The following is a 19,424-nucleotide window of genomic DNA, read 5'->3' on the forward strand; positions in this document are numbered from 1 at the left end:
TAAAAATCGCTCCATCTTTTGCATGCAAAATACGATATTAGATAAAATATACCATCCATCTTATAGCCCAAGTTGCAGATGACTTTATTTAATGTCCAGAGAAAATCATTGCATTCGAGTGACTGAGTTGGGTTTAACGCCGCTTTTAACAGTATTCCAGTTATATCGCGGTGTGTCAGCTTAATGTGGGAGCAAACTGATGCAGGTCTCAGACGTTTACCATTTTGGTGAAACCCACGAGCACGGGTATGGTGCTAACAAACCTAGAAACATAATCGGGGCGAACCGTGATTCGAACCCACAATCATAGGTTTCTGGCGTGCCCAAGGGACGCAACTCTGCACAGCGAATCGCGGCGCCTTAGACGATTGGGCTACCCGTGCCCCTATTGCATTCAACCGTTGGTAGTCTTTCTAAGCAGCGACCTGCCAACGTCATTGTGATTAGTCTTTTTCCGGTGTCGACGGGATTTTTTACACAACGTGATGACCATAGATCAGTAAAGCGTTAAAAATTTCAAATTAGACGCATCAGTGACAAACATTACGAGGGCTGGCTGAAAAGTTCTAAACCTAAGTGGGATATCTCCATCGGATTGAAACAATCTTTTGCCACCAACAAGTACAATCATATAATGAATCACAGACATAAGAACTGCAACTGTAGTGTTATTATTGTCTTTGTACCAGGCCATCTTGTGAACCTACCCAATGAAATCACCAGAAATGGACAAAACTGGCTGTAGGGCAGTCATCAAGTACCTGCAACTGAAAGGGCTAACTGCAACACAGATACATGCTGACATGGTCTCCACTTTAGGGGATGATGCCCCTTCTTTTTCCACTGTAAAGAAGTGGGCTGCGGAATTCAAGCGTGACAGAGAGAGCCTTGACGATGACCCGCGTCCAGGAAGGCCTTCAACAGCAACCATTCCGGAAAACATTACCCGGGTGCATGACATGGTGATGGCTGATCGACGATTGACCACTCGACATATTGCCAGTGTTGTGGGCATCTCTCATGAGAGGGTTGAGCACATTATCACCAACGAGTTGGGAATGACAAAAGTTTCTGCAAGATGGGTGCCAAAGCTCTTGACAGCGGATCAGAAACGTGTCAGATTCCTGACGCCCCGTGACAATTTCTGCCGTTTTGAAGCAGATCCCGATGATACTTTGGCCCGATTTGTAACCATGGATGAGACCTGGATTCATCACTTTCAACCAGAAACCAAAATTCAGTCTAAACAATGGCAGCATCCGGAATCACGCGGAATCAACAGCCCCGCAAAAAGCCATGTCGGTTCCTTCTGCTGGAAAGGTGATGGCTTCAGTCTTATGAGATTCCAAGGGTATTCTGCTGAATGACTATCTTGGAAAAGGCCAGACTATCAATGGAAGATATTATGCTGACCTACTGAGACAGTTGCGTGAAGCTATCAAAGCTAAGCTACGGGGAATGCTCACTAATGGAGTCCTGTTCCACCAAGACAATGCTCCTGTTCACAAATCGGTGGTTGCCATGTCAGCGATCCATGATTGTGGCTTCGAACTCATTGACCATCCCCCTTATTCACCCGATTTGGCCCCGTCAGATTTCCACTTGTTTCCCAAAATGAAAAAGGAACTAGCTGGTCGCCATTTTCCTAGTAATGATGACGTCATTACCGCCGTGAATGACTTTTTTAGGGTGGCTGAAGAAAATGTCTTCTTGACCGGCATCCAGGCCTTGCAGCATCGCTGGCAAAACTGTGTAAACCTAGAAAGGGACTATGTGGATCACTGTAGTCTGTAGGCAAGTGTGTACCGATCACTGTAGTCTGTAGGCAAGAGTGTATCGATCATGGTAGTCTGTAGGCAAGTGTGTACCGATCACTGTAGTCTGTAGGCAAGTGTGTACTGATCACTGTAGTCTGTAGGCAAGTGTGTACCGATCACTGTAGTCTGTAGGCAAGTCTGAATAAATCCTTGAAAAGTCACTAGGTAAGTTCCTCACTGTCGTTTGTTGACACACAGCAGTATTCCCGTTATACGACGACGGTCTGTAAATAATTGAGCATCGATCCAGGCAATTGGGATACGATGACATGCATCAACCAAGTCAGCGAGCCTGACCACCCGACCCCGTTTGACGCCTCTTACGACAAGCATAGTCGCCTTTTACGGCAAACATGGGTTGCTGAAGATCTATTCTACCCCGGATCTTCACGGGTGGCAAGTCTCTTATAGGCATTTAGACGTTGGGAGAACATGAATACACTTACACTTACCGTCGTGTGTGAACAAGTGTGTATTAACCTTTGTAGTTTGTAGGCAAGTGTGTATTAACCATTGTAGTTTGTAGGCAAGTGTGTATTAACCTTTGTAGTTTGTAGGCAAGTTTGTATTAATCACTGTCATGTGTAGGCAAGTTTGTATTAATTACTTTCAAGTGTAAGCAAGTGTGTATGAATTACCATCATGTGTAGGCAAGTGTGTATTAATTACCATCATGTGTAGGCAAGTGAGTTGTAATAACTGTCATGCGTAGGCAAATGTGTATTAATTACTGTCATGTGTAGGCAAGTGCGTATTAATTACTGTGGTGTGTAGACAAGTGTGTATTAATTACTGTCGTGTGTTGGCAAGTATGTATTAATTACTCTCATGTGTAGTAGGCCAGTTTGTATTAATTTCTGTCATGTGTAGGCAAGTGTGTATTAATTACTGTCGTGTGTAGACAAGTGTGTATGAATTACAGTCGTGTGTAGGCAAGTGAGTATTAATTACTGTCATGTGTAGGCAAGTGTGCATTAATTACTGTCCTGTGTAGGCAAGTGAGTACTTATGACTGTTGTGTGTAGTAGGCTAGTTTGTATCAATTACTGTCCTGTGTAGGCAAATGTGTATTAATAACTATCATGTGTAGGCAAGTGTGCATTAATTACTGTCGTGCGTAGGCAAGTGTGTATTAATTACTGTCATGTGTAGGCAAGTGTGTATTAATTACTGTCATGTGTAGGCATGTGTGTATTAATAACTGTCATGTGTAGGCAAGTGTGTATTAATTACTGTCATGTGTAGGCAAATGTGTATTAATTACTGCCATGTGTAGGCAAGTGTGTATTAATTAATGTCATGTGTAGGCAAGTGTGTATTAATTACTGCCATGCGTAGGCAAGTGTGTATTAATAACTGTCATGTGTAGGCAAGTGTGTATTAATTACTGTCATGTGTAGGCAAGTGTGTATTAATTACTGTCATGTGTAGGCAAGTGTGTATTAACCATTGTAATTTGTAGGCAAGTGTGTATTAGTTACTATCATGTGTAGGCAAGTGTGTCTTAAGTACTGTCATGTGTAGGCAAGTTTGTATTAATTACTGTCATGTGTAGGCAAGTGTGCATTAATTACTGTCGTGTGTAGGCAAGTGTGTATTAATTACTGTCATGTTTAGTAGGCCAGTTTGTATTTATTACTGTCGTGTGTAGGCAAGTGTGTATTAATTATCGACGTGTGTAGGCAAGTGTGTATTAATTACTGTCATGTGTAGGCAAGTGTGTCTTAAGTACTGTCAAGTGTGGATTAATCATTGTAGCTTTGAAGGTTGAATTTACATTGGGGCGGTTTTGGGGGCGATTGTTGATATTGTTTTGCATATCAAGTTTGTTTACGGTTTGTTTACTGGCTCGAGCTGTTACTGTTGAAAACACCAAGATTATTCAAGGTGACGAAAACAAGTTTTTTTGTGCACAATGAATATCCCGGATGAGATTTGCAGACAGTGTCACGGACTGCATACAAAGGCACATGTGGATTCCGTGCTTTGTAAAGAGGGCGCATACCACCCAAGGCCGAGGGGCAGTCAACTGTTACGGTGTCTGAAAAGGAGGGAGGGGGTTACATGAACAAGAAATATCATAAAACTATTGTTGACTGCTCTAATTCGGATTTTATTATTTTATTCACAAGAGATCGTCCACACGTGTTATACCGGTTACGCGACAAGCCAGCCCATCAAGGGATCGAACTTGTGTGATGTGACTTTCTGGGTCACGCCTGTTGATAGTGAAAGGGCGGCCATGTCGCGAATGACAGTTTCAGTAGAAATATCTGGATTTCGTAAATGTTTGACATAAATAAACAAGTTTAGAGGTAAGATTACATGCATATTACTGTGAATATTCAACGACATTTCGTAAGTGATCGGAATTCCATGACACGAGGACATTGTTGTAACTGGCTTAAATACCTTTCCTGACAAACAACACTCTTTTAGACTGCAACATTGTGAGCAGATATTCAATTTGCTCACACACCCGTGAAATAATGCCAGCAATAAAATGGCATAAATTATTTATAAGAATTATATTCATTTTAGAAAATAAAATGGTAGATCATGTTACTCCCCAGAGAATACCTCCTGCAAGGTTTTTGAAACCCCTCGACACTTTCGCTTCTGATTTCTGTCACGCAGTCCCCGTACAATGAGCATAACTCGATGAGAACAGGTTTTTGTTTTTTTAAATATATATGACTGCATAGTAGGATTCTTAAAAACACAATGACACAATCCTATACTGAACCGCAAAAGAAACGTCACCATGGATAGATATATGAGAAACACTGGTATGTCCAAACACTGTAAACATACTTTGAGACATATTAAAAAGATGAAACTTGGGAAAACTGATCAAGGTTGAAATTAAAGTGTCAAATGTTCTTAAAGTGAAACACAACACTAGTCTCTGAGAAACTGGCATCACAAGTCAGTATCTCGTGTGTCCGCCATGTGCATTGATGACTGTCGTGCAACGTCGATACATGGAATGGATGAGGCGGTTGATGAAGGTCATAGACACTTGAGCCCACACTCTGGGGAACGCCTGTCGCAGTGTAGCTGCAGTTGTCGGCCTTGGTCGGACGTCATTCAACCGTCTTTGAATCTCGTCCCACAGGTGCTCAATGGGATCTAAATCGGGACTGAGGGCAGGCCGCTGCATGGCTCTGATGCCATTCTGCTGGAGGAAGTCAGTTGTTGTTCCCGCAGTGTGGGCACGGGCGTTATCATGCCGAAACTCATGGTTGCGGCGACGTGCCAAATGAGGTATGGCGTGTGGTCTCAAGACTTGATCAATGTACCGAGATGCTGTGACACCATTGCCTCTCCCTGGACAGATGTTCTGGAAGACCACAGGGATGACCCTCTGTGCAAGACCAATTCCACCCCACACCATGATGCTTAGACCACCCCACGAGTCTCTCCCAACAACACAATTATCTGAATAACGTTCCCCACGGCGTCTCTCTCTGCCATCTACTGTCGAGATAGAGTAACGGCTCTCGTCTGAGAAGAGGACTCTTCTCCACTGCTGGTGGCGCCTATGCAGGTGCTGTGTTGGCCACTGAAGACGGTCCCGGCGATGATGTGGTGTCAGAATGGGTCCTCGGTGTGGCCTGTGACGTGGAGGTGTCTGCTCGTCAATCGTCGACGCACGGTGTCCGCACTAATGTGTCGCTTGTGTATCCCCATGGTCAGTCGAGCATTTTCCGCAGCACTAACAAAGCGATCTTGAAGATGCTGTCGCACAATCTGACGATACAGACGCCGGGTGGTGACCCTTGGTCTTCCGCTACGTGGTTGGTCATCTGGAGTGTTGGTGGTTTGGTACAGTTGTTGGAGCCTGTATATGGTCCTTACGTGGACTTGAAATGCATTGGCTACTTGCCGGGCACTTTGTCCAGCTTGCAAACGTCCAAGGGCTTGGTGTCGCTGATTTCTTGTCAATCTTGACATGTGGTAGCAATTCAATAACGAATGAGTGTTATCCGATCTGGTCGGATTTTAATAGGGCAAGAAATGGGGGAACGCATGTGCATTTCAATTTGCACGGAACTCACGAGCATCGGGTTACCATGGCCGTTGCCGTGATGCGTTTGGGCGATCGGTTTTATTGTCATCTGCTTTGGTTTTTTTATCATCAAGTTACATTTTTCCGGACAAGGTAATGTTAAATTTTAGAAACTTTGACAAAAGTTACCCAGATATTTAAATGACAACTTTTTATGCAATGTTACTTGGGGTGACGTTTCTTTTGCGGTTCAGTATATTTGCATGTGAGATGTAGACGATATGACCATCTTAAACTTATATAGACTTTCAAAGAATTCTCCTTTGGTGGATCTATAAGATTTATATTCGTGGATGTTAGAACATAAGGTTGGATTTAACGGGGAACTGGAGAAAACAGCCACCGGATAATAAGAGAGAACGACCTCTGCATAAGGGAAAACGACCAATGCATAAGAGAAAACGGTCACTGCATAAGAGAAAACGTCCACTGCATAAGAGAAAACGGTCACTGCATAAGACAACACGATCACTGCATAAGAGAAAACGGCCACCGGGCAATTAGAGAAAACAACCACTTCATAAGAGAAAACGACCACTGCATAAGAGAAAACAGCCACCGGGCAATTAGAGAAAACGTCCACTGCATAAGGGAAAACGGTCACTGCATAAGAAAAAACGGTCACTGCATGAGAGTGAGTGAGCAATATTCTAGCAATATCACGGCGGGGGACACCAGAAATGGGCTTCACACATTGTACCCATGTCGGGAATCGAACCCGGGTCTTCGGCGTGACGATCGAACGCTCTAACCACTAGGCTACCCGACCGCCCCCACTGCATAAGAGAAAACGGTCACTGCATAAGACAACACGACCACTGCATAAGAGGAAACGTCCACTGTATAAGGGAAAACGACCACTGCATAAGGGAAAACGCGTGAAGCTCCGGGGTGAAATAGGTCTTCAGCAACCAATGCTTGCCGTAAAAAAGCGACTATTCCTGTTGTAAGGGGTGACTTGGGGATCGAGTGATCAGGCTCTGACTTGGTTGATGCATGTCATTGTATCACTTGATTGCCTGGTCCAGACTTGATTATTTACAGACCGCCACCATATAGATGGAATATTGCAGAACGCGTCAAACAAACAAACACTGCATAATGGAAAACGGTCACTGCATAAGAGAAAACGGCCAATAGGATCAGTTAAAACTGACATCACGTATGGACAAAACGGTCTCTATATTTATAATGTTTTGATTTGTGGAGAACTTTGATAAACTAAACGTATTAGTGTTGTGATTGTGTTTCCATGTTTGCATTGTAGTAGCCAGTTAGATTAACTGTAGATGAAGCGTGTTACACATCCTTAAAAACAGACAGTGAAAGGGTTTCTGTTGAACCTTTATTAACTAATCCATTATATAAACTTTACCTTGAATGAAGAGATCTCATTTCAGTGGATCCCCGTTAAAAGATGGTACTTGTTGTTACCCTGTCTGCGCGTCGGTATTTAGGGGCTAATACAAGGACTGGTCGGTTGGGACTCAGTACACTGTGTCTGAATGGGGTATTAACGTTAAACTGCGGTATGGTATCGCAGTGGGTAAGCACTATAAGGCAACATCAGTCCGGACTAGTAATAGCAGACACACAAAAACACACAAACATACACACACACACACACACACCCAAACGTGTATGTACGTCGCTATATAAGTGCAATAATCTTGGACGTGACGTTAAATCCCATTTCACCTCACCTCATTTTCAGTGTTTTGATTGTAGAAGCCAGTTAGCTACGATAATGAAGGTGTAGATAATATGAGTTTGAATGATCACTAGTCCCCACGAGGCCTCCGTGCGCGGACTGCCAGAAGACCGTGCAACGCGGGCACCTGCTGCATCTGTGTGTAGGTTGTCGCTGCGAGTGTATACGTGACACAAAGCTTGTGCGCAATGGAAGTGACACATTATGTTCAGAATGCAGCGAGACACCTCTTCATGAAAGTAGTCGAGTAGACACATCCAAACTGAAGCATTAGTGCTTGTTACAATCACAACTACGTGTTTTCAGAGACTAAGTCTTAGCCTAGCATCACGACCCACCATCCCAAAGATGAATATTACAATAAAGTTTTAAAATCGACCTAAAGCTGTATGGTTTGTGAATATTTTATGTCCGTTTCAATCAATTTTGCCAGATATCACACGTGCGCGTTGGATAGAAGTGTTTCATTTTAGTGTAGATCCGATTGTCCTGTGGTATGCGGGCGACATCTGACTGCCCTGTGGTGTGTAGGCGACATCCGAATGTCCTGTGGTATGTAGGCGACATCTGACTGCCCTGTCGTATGTGGGCGACATCTGACTGCCCTGTGGTGTGTAGGCGACATCCGAATGTCCTGTGGTATGTGGGCGACATTTGACTACCCTGTGGTATGTGGACGACATCTGACTGCCCTGTGGTATGTGGGTGACATCTGACTGCCCTGTGGTATGTGGACGACATCTGACTACCCTGTGGTATGTGGACGACATCTGACTGCCCTGTGGTATGTGGGCGACATCTAACTACCCTGTGGTATGTGGACGACATCTGACTGCCCTGTGGTATGTGGGCGACATCTGACTGCCCTGTGGTATGTGGACGACATCTGACTACCCTGTGGTATGTGGACGACATCTGACTACCCTGTGGTAATTGGACGACATCTGACTGCCCTGTGGTATGTGGGCGACATCTGACTGCCCTGTGGTATGTGGACGACATCTGACTACCCTGTGGTATGTGGACGACATCTGACTACCCTGTGGTATGTGGACGACATCTGACTGCCCTGTGGTATGTGGACGACATCTGACTACCCTGTGGTATGTGGACGACATCTGACTGCCCTGTGGTATGTGGGCGACATCTGACTGCCCTGTGGTATGTTGGCGACATCTGACTGCCCTGTGGTATGTGGACGACATCTGACTGCCCTGTGGTATGTGGACGACATCTGACTGCCCTGTGGTATGTGGGCGACATCTGACTACCCTGTGGTATGTGGATGACATCTGACTGCCCTGTGGTATGTGGGCGACATCTGACTGCCCTGTGGTATGTGGGCGACATCTGACTGCCCTGTGGTATATAGACGACATCTGACTGTCTTGTAGTATGTGGGTGAACATCTGACTAACCCATTTTGGAATGTATCGGGACTGAATTCTAAGTTAAATGATCAGGAATTTACTGATTAATTAAACGTATTTGACTATATTTAAGGTTTTAAATCAAACCTAAGCGCCAGCACAGTTCATTTCTTTATATAATCATGCTAACTTAAGACATTTTCGATTCAAAATCAAACATGATAATATCAAAAGAAATGTATAATTTCTTTTATCATACCTCCATGTCAGAATGATGAGATCTGATTGGTACACGTGATCTTGATAAAATACTATGTATCCCGCCTTGGTGGGAAATACATTTATCAGCGGTAGAATAAATCTCTTATACCCCGCTTCGGTTCTTTCACAAAGTCATATTAAAACATATCGGTAAGATAAATTTGCTGTAACAGGATCACTCGATGTACCCCATATACCCCTCGTCGTCCCGCTACTTAACTTATATTGCCCCTCAGGGTAGTTCAAATATTAGCACATTGTAATGATGTTTATATTATGATTAGAGGGAACTTGAATGCCAGAACTAGAGCTGAATCTGAGTTTGTGAAAGACGATATCCTTGGATACCTCTAGGGGTATGATAACAGTGTAAGGGGGACAGTGTAAAAGCATTTTCTGTCCATGCTTTTTTAAAAAAAAATTTATTTATTTTTTTTTGGGGGGGGGTGGGGGGGGGGTCACGGGTGGTCAGACAATCCAGTGATAAATATCATGTTCATCTATCCACGCAATTGGGATTGATAACATTCATCAACCAAACAGCGAGCCTGACAACCCGATCCTGTTAGTTGCCTCTTACAAGCATACCGTATTTCCTCTATTAGACGCCCGGGATTTTATTTATTTCGGACAAGCCTTTGACCCGGCGTCAATTAGAGGCCCGGTTCCTATTAATACCCCCATTTCACTATGACCACGAATGTCCCGAATCGTAAATTGATCGACCCGGCGTCTATAAGAGGCCCGGGTTCTATTTTTTGCACTAAACAATTGACCCGGCTTCCAGTAGAGGCCATGCGTCTAATAGAGGAAATACGGTAGTCGCCTTTTACGGCAAGCATGGGTTGCTGAAGACCTATTCTATCCCGAATCTTCACGGGTAGGGTGTATGCTGACTAAAGAAGGTTTCCAATGTATATCTATAGTTAATGTATTTAAATACTGGATCATACTATTATTATGCCATCTACAAAATACCCCAGAAAATGTTATCATATGATGCAATCAGTGAGTGAGTTGGGTTTAACGCCCTTTTAAGTGTATTCCAGTTATATCTCCTCGTGTCAGATTAATGTGGGAGGAAATCCCGAAGTGATGCAGGCCTCAGACATTTACCACTTTGGTGAAACCAACAAACGCAGGCATGGTGCTGACAAACCTAGAAACAAACGGGGCGAACCAGGATTCGAACCCACAATCATAGCTTTCTGGCGTGACCAGGGGATGCAACTCTGCACCGCCAATAGTGGCACCGTAGATGCCTGTTCCACCCATGCCACCTATGATGCAATGAAAATAAATTGTGCATCAACAGTTAAATAAAAGCCACAAAACCCTTTCCAAATAGCTGATAAAGTCGATTTACGATTCCAATTTATAACTTGCATTTATGAATCACAATTTATGTGTTCTCAATAAGGTGAGCGCATCCTGCCCCAACTGCTGGCACCTGTCACAAACACATGCAAAGGCAAATCAATTGTTCACCTGAAATCCATGGGAAAATATGATACATGTACAAGTCAAAATAGGGAATTACATCAGACTATACAGAGTTACAGATGTCTGTTTTGTTTGTTTGTTGTTTAACACCACACTCAGCAAAATTCCAGCTATATACGATGGTCTGTAAATAATCAATCTCATTAAAATCAGATCTTATTTGTTTAGCGGTAGCGAGAACTAAGATCTGATTTTAATGAGATTGGTAAATAATGGGAGTCTGGACCGGACAATCCAAAAATTGATATCACGAGCACTGATCTACACAATTGGGATTCGATGACATGCATCAACCAAGCAAGCCTGACTACCTGATCCCGTTAGTCGCCTTACAGCAAGCAAGGGCTGCTGAAGACCTATTCTAACACGGATCTTCACACGTCTGATAGGTCTAATAATATTGTGGCATACACATATGCGTACATGCATGCATGCATGGATGTACATATTCTAAAATAAGGTGAAATCTTCAGTTGTCATAATCATTCGTACTGTGTGATTCAAAGCAACATCTTGGACTTGATATTTTCAGTTTTTATTGCATATATGCCTGTACACTGTCATCACCATGACAACAATGGTAACAAAAAAAGATGAGATGCCATACAAACATTGCAGAGCAATCATGAATGTTGAAGATATCCAAATTAAATCAACAATATTGAAAAACAAGAAGCTAAGCACAAAAAGAATCAACAATCTGCTTCATAAAAATTCAGCACAATATTGCTATACTTAAATTTGTATTTTGAGAATCCTCAAACAACGGTCCCTTTCACCTGCACAGCGCAGGAAGATTAGTTTAACCCCCTACAGTATAAAACAGAACCCTTTATAGATGCATGTCAGCAACACTACGTTGTAAGTGATGAATGAACTCTTCAAATCTCAACAGTCGTGGCTTTCACAATGTCAGCCGCCATGAGATTCGAGGACTGCAGGATGTGTGTTGTGAGGGTATCTGATGGTGAGTGAGCTCTGGAAGTGTTGATATGTTGCACTAGTATCTGTAGTGATCAGGCTTGTAGGGTCCCGTGGATGGAATGCCGAGATATGAGGCCTGGTCATCGGTCAGCTTGGTCAGCTTGACCCCAAGATGCTCCAAGTGGGCGGCAGCCACTTCTTCATCCAGCTGCAACACAGTATTTCACATACATGACTTAATTCTTGCTGAACAGCTGCTACATTTTGCCAAGCATTTGCTACATTTTGCCGAACAATTGCTACATTTTGCCACGCATTTGCTACATTTTGCCAAGTATTTGCTACATTTTGCCATGCATTTGCTACATTTGCCAAGCAGGTACATTTTGCCAAGCAGTTGCTACATTTTGCCAAATAGTTGCTACATTTTACCAAGCAGTTGCTACATTTTACCAAACAGTTGCTACATTTTGCCAAACAGTTGCTACATTTTGCCAAGCAGTTGCTATATTTTGCCAAGCATTTGCTACATTTTGAGATTGATAAAACTTAAAACCTTCTTAATGCATTGTCAGGAGCTGGACTTGGTCCAGGGCGAGCATGAAGACTCCAACCCCCTCCCATCACCCCCCTCCCCTCCCATCGCCTCCTCTCCTGTCCCATCACCTCCTCTCCTGTCCCATCACCTCCTCTCCTGTCCCATCACCCCCTCTCCTGTCCCATCACCCCCTCTCCTGTCCCATCACCCCCTCCCCTCCCATCACCTCCTCTCCTGTCCCATCACCCCCTCTCCTGTCCCATCACCCCCTCTCCCCTCCCATCACCCCCTCTCCTCCCATCACCCCCTCTCCTGTCCCATCACCCCCTCCCCTCCCATCACCTCCTCTCCTGTCCCATCACCCCCTCTCCTGTCCCATCACCCCCTCCCCTCCCATCACCTCCTCTCCTATCCCATCACCCCCTCTCCTATCCCATCACCTCCTCTCCTCCCATCACCCCCTCTCCTGTCCCATCACCCCCCTCCCCTCCCATCACCCCCTCTCCTGTCCCATCACCTCCTCTCCTATCCCATCACCCCCCTCTCCTGTCCCATCACCCCCTCCCCTCCCATCACCTCCTCTCCTGTCCCATCACCCCCTCTCCTGTCCCATCACCCCCTCCCCTCCCATCACCCCCCTCTCCTGTCCCATCACCCCCCTCCCCTCCCATCACCCCCTCCCATCAGACTCACCTTCTTGGGCAGCATGAAGACTCCGACCTTGTAGTTGTCGGCTTTGGACCACAGCTCGATCTGCGCCAACACCTGGTTTGTGAATGAGTTGCTCATGACGAAGCTCGGATGCCCGTGGGCACAACCCAGGTTCACCAGACGACCTTCTGCCAACAGGATGATGTGACGGCCACTCTTCATTTCATACCTGTCAACCTGCAACAGCAGAGAACACAAAACTAGAATTCACGGACCGCACCGTTTGTCAGTTGTTTCATGCCAAGTCAGCAATATGTCAGCAATATTTCAGCTGCATTACATCAAGCTGTAAAGAATCAAGTCTGGGGCAGAGAGTCTAGTGATGTACTACGTGAGCATCAATGCACGTAATTGGGATAGGATGACATGCATCAACGGAGTCACAGATGTATAGGTTAATGCACCTGGTGGCAGTGGTGACCACACACCTGCACAGGTGGCACTGGCCACCACACACCTGCACAGGTGACACTGGCCACCACACACCTGCACAGGCGGCACTGGCCACCACACCCCTGCACAGGTGACATTTGCCACAACACACCTGCACAGGTGGCACTGGCCACCACACACCTGCACAGGTGGCACTGGCCACCACACACCTGCACAGGTGGCACTGGCCACCACACCCCTGCACAGGTGGCACTGGCCACCACACACCTGCACAGGCGGCACTGGCCACCACACACCTGCACAGGTGGCACTGGCCACCACACCAGTGTCCAAAAGAACTACCTGCCGCCTGCCCATGGCTGGAGACTTTTCTGTCAGACTGACTGAAATTTTCCTCTACATGCCCGACTGACAAATTTGACATATTCAGTTTTATTATAACTCCTTGCAAATTATCAAGTAATTGTTTACATTATTTCAACGAAATCAAGATTTATTATTATTTTTCTTTTTTTTTCAATATTCATGTCTGAATTCGGACAGGTAACTTTGAAGACGGGCAGGCAAAATTTAAGGGTCACCTGCCCGACTGTCTTGTTGGTTTTCAAAATTATTTCAAACACTGCCCCACACACCAGCACAGGTGGCACTGATGACCACACCCCTCTGCAGAGGGCACTTTTGTCCATACCTGAGGTTTGACTTCTTCTTTCTTGGCACAGTTTTCATTCAGATATTTCACATCAATTTCACAGTCAAAGTGGCCGATGTTGCACACGATGGTATCTTCCAACATGTTGTCGAAGTCTTGGGGTCGAATGATGCCCTTGCAGCCGGTGGCCGTCACAAAGATGCGGGCTTGTTTCACAGCATCCTCTATCGTTGTTACCTGGAAACCTGAAGCACAAACACACACATGTGGCACAGTGTCTACAAGGGGGGTAATCCTGTCAGCCAGGGAGGCAATATCAGTGTGAGAAGGTTTGGTTTAATGCCGCTCTGATCAGTACTTCAGTAACACTGGTCTGGGAGGATAGAAACCATAGACATTTACCACTTCCATTAAAACAGAACTGGTACGGTGTTGACAAAACTGGATGAAGCAAGCAGGGATTCAAAGCCACTGACATAGGTTTCTGGCTCGCCTAATGGGGGCAACTCTACACAGCAAATTAACCATTGTTCCCCCCACCACCACTAATATCAGGGACGACCTGATGAAAATTTGTGCAACATGCAAAAAAGTATAAATTTGTAATTTTACTTGAATTAATATTCAAAAAGCTTTTGTTCGATCATTTATGTTGTAGTCAGCAATATTGAATGATAGCCACAAATCTGGGCTTGACCAGTGCTGGACAAGCAGCCACATCAACAATGACACTATCAAACATGTTACCAAGTCTGACCACACAATCCATTTAGGTTGGTTGGTTAGTTTGTTGTCACACTCAGCAATATTCCAGCTATATGGGATCGATGACATGCATCAACCAAGTCGGCGATCCTGACCACCCGATCCTGTAAGTCGCCTTTTACGACAAGCACAGTGACCTTTTACGGCAAGCATGGGTTGCTGAAGACCTATTCTACCCCAGAATCTTCACAGGTCAATCAATTTAGGCCACCTCTTCCTACAGAGTGGTTGAGACCCATTGTAACCCGCGTTTCCACAGGGTTGCAGAACTATATTGTGTAACGGAATTTTTACACTGTTATATTTTTACATTTATTAATTATTATTGGCCCTAGACTTTAGCCGAGTTGACAAAATCATACTTCGGAGTTTCTGTGGGCCAGAACGTGGGTTTTTTAAAACGTACCTTCCATGGCTGCCTGCAATGCGTTGATGGGATCAACCTCAGTGACCATCACACGTGCCCCGAATGCACGGAGAGCCTGGGCACATCCCTTGCCGACATCCCCATACCCAGCTACGCAGGCAACCTTCCCCGCCAACATCACATCCGTGGCTCTCTTGATTCCATCAACGAGCGACTCACGGCATCCGTACAAGTTGTCGAACTTGCTCTGTAATACAGAACACAACCACACTGAGTTTTGTGGGAAAAGATCAGTTAAGGGAGGTAACCTCTGTTTATTCAATATGGCTGCCAGGGAGGCCATATTGTAAATCAAATTCAAGCATCGAGAACAAAATAAGCTTTCATCATTTAAGTGGACAATGTGTTGAATCTAAATGACTGGGTAAGAGGAATGAACAGTATTTGCCAAAAGGCTGTCATGGCAGCTATGTTGAAAATCATTTTGGAACTGCTAATGAATTGGGGCATCATCATTGGTTTGAACAAGTGAAAATTCAGCTTCGATTATTTTGTGGTTTCCAATGAGAAGATAATGACACAGCAGACAAACAGACCATGACATAAACTCACTTGACTTCTGAACTCCTTTTAATTGTTCTAAGTACATGTACTAACAGTAGATCTTTAAAGTAGTACTTTGAATGTAACTATAATCCAAGACATAGCCCGATGATTTGATGCCATGTAACCTTACCTTGGTAACAGAGTCATTGACGTTTATGGCTGGGCATTTGAGACGTCCATCTGCCATCATCTTGTACAGGTTGTGGACTCCGGTTGTGGTTTCCTCGGACAAACCCCTGATGCCTGCAGAGTAACACACATCATCATCATCATCATCATCATCATCATCATCATCACCACCATCATGATCATCGTCACCACTAGGGTAGTAACCTTGTACCTGAATGTTAATAAGTCTAGCCCAAAAGAGTGACAGTGGTTTTGTCATTTATAACCGTATATCACCGTGTGTCAGCTTCATGTGGCAGGAAGTGATGCAGTTCTCAGACATTTACCAATTTGGTGAAACCCACGAACAAGTGTTAAGTGCTGACAAACCCCGAAACATAATCAGAGCAAACCGGAATTTGAATCTACATACAACTCTGCACAAACAAATTGAAGCACCTCAGACGATCAAGGAACAAGATAAAACATGTTTGAAGGTTGATAGTACCCTATTTTTACACACCTCAAAGTGTTTATTTTCAGTTCATAAACATTATTGACTAGTCGTTTCTAGTTGTTACCTTTAAGATACTGTGGGAATTTCTCGTGTACGAGATTTGTGAGGTCACCACCATCATCCAGGATCATGTTGAGGGGTTTACCATCAGGGAAAACCAGAGTCTGAAGAGTAGAAGACGAGGACATAAATCAAACAACCAGCCATAGGTTGCAGCAGTCTCTACATGCTCCTGGACAAACACAAATCATAACGTGTTGTTACAGAAGGTGTTGATTCTTACCCAGAATCCCTAAGGGGAGACAAGCATAGGTTGCTGGGGACCTATATTCTAACCCAGAATCCCCATGGGGAGATAAGCATAGGTTGCTGGGGACCAATTCTAACCCAGAATCCCCATGGGGAGACAAGCATAGGTTGCTGGGACCTATATTCTAACCCAGAATCCCCATGTTGAGAAAAGCATAGATTGCTGGGACCTATATTCTAACCCAGAATCCCCATGTTGAGAAAAGCATAGATTGCTGGGACCTATATTCTAACCCAGAATCCCCATGTTGAGAAAAGCATAGATTGCTGGGACCTATATTCTAACCCAGAATCCCCATGTTGAGAAAAGCATAGATTGCTGGGACCTATATTCTTACCCGGAATCCCCATATTGAGACAAGCACAGGTTGCTGGGACCTATATTCTAACCCAGAATCCCCATGGGAAGACAAACATAGGTTGCTGGGACCTATATTCTTACCCGGAATCCCCATATTGAGACAAGCACAGGTTGCTGGGACCTATATTCTAACCCAGAATCCCCATGGGGAGACAAGTATAGGTTGCTGGGACCTATATTCTTACCCGGAATCCCCATATTGAGACAAGCACAGGTTGTTGTGACCTATATTCTAACCCAGAATCCCCATGGGAAGACAAACATATTTTGCTGGGGACCTATATTCTTACCCGGGATCCCCACGGGGTTCAACAGGTTAATAAGAGCACTCCCTCTTTAACACAACAGCAGTTTTGTACCTGTAGGAGAACCTCTACTCACTTGTTCAATGCACCACACGTACTCTTCGTCTGTCTCCCCCTTCCATGCGTACACGGGGACGCCAGTCTTAGCGATGGCAGCAGCTGCAAAGTCTTGTGTAGAGAAGATGTTGCAGCTTGACCACTGGACCTGAACAAGCATGATGTATGTAAGGTTGGGACCTGAACAAGCATGATGTATGTGAGGTGGGGACCTGAACAAGCATGATGTATGTGGGGTGGGGACCTGAACAAGCATGATGTATGTGAGGTGGGGACCTGAACAAGCATTGTGCACAAGAGCACAGCATGATGTCTGTTTGTTTGTTTGTTGTTTTACGCCGCACTCAGCAATATTCCAGCTAAATGACGGCAGTCTGTAAATAATTGAGTCTGGACCACACAATCCAGTGATTGATATCATGAGCATCTATCCATACAATTGTGAGCACAGCTTGAACTATAACTTACCGCACAGACTCAAAACAAGTTGCTGTTTTACCCTATCTCCAGTGTTTCTATGAGACCTGAAGTCTTACCTTAGCTCCAAGAACCTCCAGTGTTTCGATGAGGACTGCGGTCTGCACAGTCATGTGGAGACAGCCAGCGATGCGGGCTCCTGCTAGGGGCTTCTCTGGTCCGTACACCTTCCTCATCATCATCAGCCCTGGCATCTCGTTCTCGGCGATGTCGAGAGCTTTACGCCCCATCTCGGCCTGGCCGATGTCGGCTGAAAAGACAGGAGAGAAAACTGCATGTCATGGATATAGTCTTTCGTGTGGCTTAGAAAAGAGTTTGATATGTGTACCGGTACTAGCCGCATGCAGCGCATGTATTAATGTGAGTGCATGTAGTAACACCAACAATCTTCCCACAAGTGACACCATAAATCTTCCCCCAAATCACAGAACGATATGTAAAAAGATGTCCACCTACATCCTGTTCAAAGGTAACAGATACAATACACATAATGCATAATCAACAAAAAGTCAACAGACAGTACACATTCCATAAGCATCTATGACATCTGTGACAGAGTAATTCATAATTCAAAAGGACTTAATATATCATACCAAGTCTCCATATCAATATTACTGTACAACGTGACCGCTAGGCCGGAGACACCTACACATGCATGCTCGTGAATAGACACGTCAAATTATAATGTAGGGCAATGCATTATTCAGAGAACAGTGGACCGATTAGTAACGATTCACTTTTAACCAAACTGACGATACTACACCTGCTGACACACTATGTAGGTTGCCTAACTGGAAGAATAGGGTCACTTCCAACAGACCCCTCCGAGTAGGACTATTTACTATCCCCAGTCAGGGCCCAACTGTTTGGATAACTAGCCGAGATCGAGTAAATCAATTAGTATCTACCGCCTTGGAGATCTATTCTGAACTGTAAGTGAATAACAGTGTAGGCGATCGTCGCTGAACAGTTCCTATGATCTAACGCCAATGCTTTGAATACATATATTTTAAGACTGGCGATTTATGTGCAACAATCAAAACGTTTGTAGAGGAATTTGTAAAGGCCCACTTCACATCGACAACACAGGTAAATGAAGCAGGCTAAACAACATACAGACGGGTCTTAACACTTCCTATCGGCGCAGAAATGATGCTATATAGATAAATATATTCAAATGCATCAGTTGGTATCACTGTCATGACACATACCGACTTTGTATGGTGGTTTCTGGGCCATTGTAGATATTGAGCACTGTACAACGCACGTGTCAAGTCTAAGAGAGGACGACGGTGGTGATCGTCAGGCCTTTTATACTTTTCTGACTGGCGAACAAATCACGTGATACCGGTAGTTAATTGTCATTGGTTGAAATGGGACAGGCCCACTGTGACCTGAAAAGTGTGACGTTTGGGGGCAAAGGTCATTAAGCGACAGAGTCAAGTGAACGATTCACTGTATATTTCCACGCATGTGAGATGTAGTTTAGTTTTGTGCAGGTTATTTGGGTGAATATCATCAAGTCATGATCAAACTCTCGCTTCAAGATTTTTAAGAGGTTTTTAAATGCTCACACAGACCGATTTTGATTAAACTAAAT

General features: G+C 44.5%; 1 protein-coding gene across 1 annotated transcript; it reads right to left on the reverse strand.

Annotated features, from left to right (window-relative positions):
• Nucleotides 1-11,247: 11,247 nt before the first annotated feature.
• On the reverse strand, nucleotides 11,248-19,119 carry LOC139453983 (adenosylhomocysteinase-like). The gene is made up of 9 exons (XM_071235452.1): nucleotides 19,036-19,119; nucleotides 17,884-18,074; nucleotides 17,367-17,495; nucleotides 16,380-16,479; nucleotides 15,821-15,933; nucleotides 15,124-15,331; nucleotides 13,992-14,197; nucleotides 12,890-13,084; nucleotides 11,248-11,866 (listed from the first exon to the last, which is right to left on the reverse strand). The coding sequence occupies exons 1-9, from the start codon at nucleotides 19,061-19,063 to the stop codon at nucleotides 11,735-11,737; spliced, it is 1,302 nt and encodes a 433-aa protein (XP_071091553.1). The 5' UTR covers nucleotides 19,064-19,119; the 3' UTR covers nucleotides 11,248-11,734.
• Nucleotides 19,120-19,424: the final 305 nt, after the last annotated feature.

Source organism: Haliotis cracherodii, unplaced genomic scaffold (genome assembly GCF_022045235.1).
Source record: "Haliotis cracherodii isolate W230 unplaced genomic scaffold, xgHalCrac1.p SCAF_10, whole genome shotgun sequence".
Taxonomy (NCBI): Eukaryota; Metazoa; Mollusca; class Gastropoda; order Lepetellida; family Haliotidae; genus Haliotis; species Haliotis cracherodii.